The following is a 3,534-nucleotide window of genomic DNA, read 5'->3' as shown; positions in this document are numbered from 1 at the left end:
TTAAGGCTCACCCCAGATCTCATCAGCAATCTGCCTCACCAGCGCCAGCTTCTTCTTCTCGTCCTCCTCACTCAGGGGATACCCGCTCTCGTGGGTGCTGAAGCCACACTGCGGGCTCACGGCGATCTGCTTCAGGGCCTCCTCCTTGGTCTGGCCCGTACCCTCGGCGACGAACTCGGCAGCCTTGTAGATGCGGTTCTTCATCTCCTCCTTGTCCTCAAGGTTGCGCAGTTTGGTGGAGATGACGCCCACGACGACGTTCCTGTCCTTGGGCAGGAATTTCAGGGGCTCGAACCCGCCGGCGCGCTCCGTGTCGTACTCGAGGTAGAAGGTGTTGACCTTGAGCTGCGTGAAGAGCTTCTGGGCGATGATGTCGTAGGCACCCTCGGCGAAGTGGCGGCCGCCAATGAAGTTGCCGCGGCACAGGTGCACGCCCGTGTGCATGTCTGAGGGAACCTTGGAGATGCAGTCGTTGTAGAGCTGGATGTAGGCGTCCAGGAGGTCGTCGACGGTGCCGATGTTGTCCTTGTCCTCAGCCCAGCCCTGGCGAAACTTTTGCGAGCAGAAGTCTTGAGTATTGTGGAACATGAATTAGCATAAGAACAGGGAGGAGCTCTGAAGAGCAAGAGCAAGAGGAAGACGAATAGGAAGAAATGAAAGACTCACAGGCCAGACCAGGGTCGTCAAACTGCACATTCCTCAGACCAGCCTTGTACAGGGCGTCCAGCTCCGCCTGGTAAACCTTGGCCACGTCCTGGAAGTACTCCGCATCACTAGCATACACGCCCTCCTTCCAGGCCTTGTTCTGCTTGTACCGCATGTGAAACCAAGCCGGCGTGATGAGCGTCAGCTTGATATCCGCCCACTTCTCCTTCGGCACGGCAGCCTGGATCAGCGACAGCTCGTGCAGGTTCGCCTTGCCGCTCCGGCCCTCGGTCCAGCCCAGCTTCGCGCCCGCAATGACGCTGTCACCGGGCATCACCTGCCGGTCCTTCTCGATCAGCGACACCACGTCCGGGTGGTACAGCCGGAACATGGACGCCTCGGCCTCCTGCAGGGCCACCGCCCCGTCGAACTCGTCCCACATCAGACCCCAGAAGCGTGTGCGGTTGTACTCGCCCGACGTCACGGCCCGGAACCCTAGCTGCTGCTGCAGGCCGACCACGTCCGCCACGGACTGCTTCTCGAGGGCGGGCAGGCCAGCGGCCTCGGGGGTCTTGCCCTCGCGAATGGCCTCGCGCGCGTCCAGCAGGGGCTGGGGGCGGAGGAGGGAGCCCATGTGCTCGGCGCGGAAAGGAGGGGCCATTGTTTCTTTTTCCTGCCTTTTCGATGGGTAAGATGAGGGTAGGACGAGGAAAATGAAGAGACGGATACGAAAACAAGAAGAATGAGGGATGAGAACAGAGTAGCGCCGAGAAGCTTTGCTAGATTTGTGTGTTTGGACAAGTACTGAAAATTTCCTGCTTCCCCTCCTTTGAACGAATTCCAGGAAGGCAGATGAGCAATTGGTTGCGGAGGTCGTTTCAACGACCCCGCCAATCCATTATCTTTTTTTGAGAAGCCCCGCTTCCCAAGCAGTCAGCAGCAGAACTCCTTGCGTCCTTATTCGCGAACCCGTGTTTTTGGGTCACCAGGCGGAACCAAGCCGAGGAAAGGGGTTCCTTCCCTCTATTTTGCCCGCGCTCATCGAATGCGGGGCCAAAGGGGCGAGTTCGCCTCGGAGCCTACTTCTAAGCAATGTTTTTCTAAGGGGAGACAAAATGGAAGGTTTTTCAGCAACTGTCCTGGAAACTTTTGACCATCTATACTAATACATGGTTTGCTCGTTACATTGTTATTGACCTGTATCTGCAGTTGTACAGAGCTCGATTTCTCTTGTTGACCTTTGACTTTCTCTCTGCCTTCGTTGAGAAGAGGCAATACTACGTACATTGTATGATAACGATTCCCTCCTAAGCAGTCCACAGTGGATAGGCTTTTGTTGAGATAGCCTCCGTTGGGACAAAAGTTTTGGTGGCACTGGTGCGCTAAGTGTGCTACGGCCGAGGTTTATCCATCACACGTATTATAGTACAGTAGGATATGTTCAGCGGGATACAGTGCTATGTACAGCAGGGTATCGCACAGGACTATAATATAGTATAGTACAGTATCTAGTACAGTAGTATGTACAGTACAGGATTCCGTGATTTACCCGTGGCTAGCTGTTAAGTACGGGGATAATTATGGGTCGGTTCGAAAACCCAGTGATAAACCAGGTTAAAAATACAATAATTAGGTAAGTATTGATGGTTCTATTCACTATACTTTATAAAGGATGTGGCTAGGTCCATCGCGACCCCAGATGACAACTACTCGGACGAGGAGGGCAACCCCGTATTGGACTGATACATGAACCACCTGGAGAGATCAGGAAGCCGACATGGATGTTCACGGCGACGGATGGCCATCGTTGGCGACCGTGGCCATGGCGATCAGTGTGCGGGACTACGATGGGATGCTATTGGGGACGATTGGCGATGGCTGCTTACCACAGCTATTTCTGTCGTTTTTGTGCATTTTTTTGGGACCACCCACCCACAACATACACAAGAGGCAGGGGGATATGACATTAACTTGAGGGTATCCCCACCTCCCGGTCAACCTTCAAAGGGACCACTTATCGGCGATGCCTCTTTTCTTTTCTTCTGCTGTTTGCCTCCCTTCCTTTCCAGGGGCTTCAGGGTGTCAGCTCCGTTTGAATGGACCTGGATGCGGGGCCGCACACGGACGCACTTCATTGGCTGGTCCACCTGCTTGGATGAACATTACTACTTTTGCTCCGTACATAAATCATCAATTGATCTTGTCTCCGTTGACCTGATCCACATCTAAGGGTAGTGATCCTACCAACACTCTCCTCGCCAGTAACGAGCGAGTGATTTGAATGATTAGTTGCTGCATATCGGTACAGCAATCAATACCCTTATCCCGCCTGTGAGAGATCGAAGTCATAGCACTCATCATGTGATTGCAGTGGCTGCCGGGGCGGAAGCCAAGCTTTAGCAGGCAGAATGTGTTTCAACGGATTCGATTGCAATAATCCCTGTACGTGAATTGGTCGAATACCACATGACTGAGTATCTTTTTGAATCTACTCCAAATCCGCATTTAACGGTAGCAGGCAAGAGCGCTGCAAGCTTGAGAGCTGTAAGATTAAGGGGTGGTTTTTGGGGGGGGGCGAGGTCTTCGAAGAAAGAGGAAAAGCAAGAAGAATGTGGGGGAAAAGAAGGAAAAAGCATTGAAAGAAGAAGAAAAAGAAGGAAGGAAGGAGGAAGGAGGAAGGAAAGAAGAAGAGAAAGCAGTATTGCTTAATATTTCAATTGCTTCCGCCCCGGGCATCCGCTCCATTAATTCTTCAACCGTTCAAATTGGCAATTGAATTTAGCGCTCCAGGATATAGATTTAAACCTACGAAAAGTTTCTTCTCCGTTGCTGAGTTCACAATGGGGGAGGGATTTGGCTCACTACTCTACAAAACGCGGGCCATTCATA

At 52.6% G+C, this 3,534-nt stretch overlaps 1 protein-coding gene across 1 annotated transcript; it reads right to left on the bottom strand.

Moving 5' to 3' along the window:
* On the bottom strand, positions 1-1,687 carry M406DRAFT_291368 (UROD/MetE-like protein; the record flags this gene model as incomplete). The annotated part of the gene is made up of 2 exons (XM_040918960.1): positions 667-1,687; positions 1-569 (listed from the first exon to the last, which is right to left on the bottom strand). Exons 1-2 carry the CDS (start codon positions 1,304-1,306, stop codon positions 1-3), a joined length of 1,209 nt encoding a protein of 402 aa, XP_040775278.1. The 5' UTR covers positions 1,307-1,687.
* Between the last annotated feature and the right edge of the window lie 1,847 nt (positions 1,688-3,534).

Source organism: Cryphonectria parasitica (genome assembly GCF_011745365.1).
Source record: "Cryphonectria parasitica EP155 unplaced genomic scaffold M406scaffold_5, whole genome shotgun sequence".
Classification (NCBI taxonomy): Eukaryota; Fungi; Ascomycota; class Sordariomycetes; order Diaporthales; family Cryphonectriaceae; genus Cryphonectria; species Cryphonectria parasitica.
This window is presented reverse-complemented; position numbering and strand designations above follow the sequence as displayed.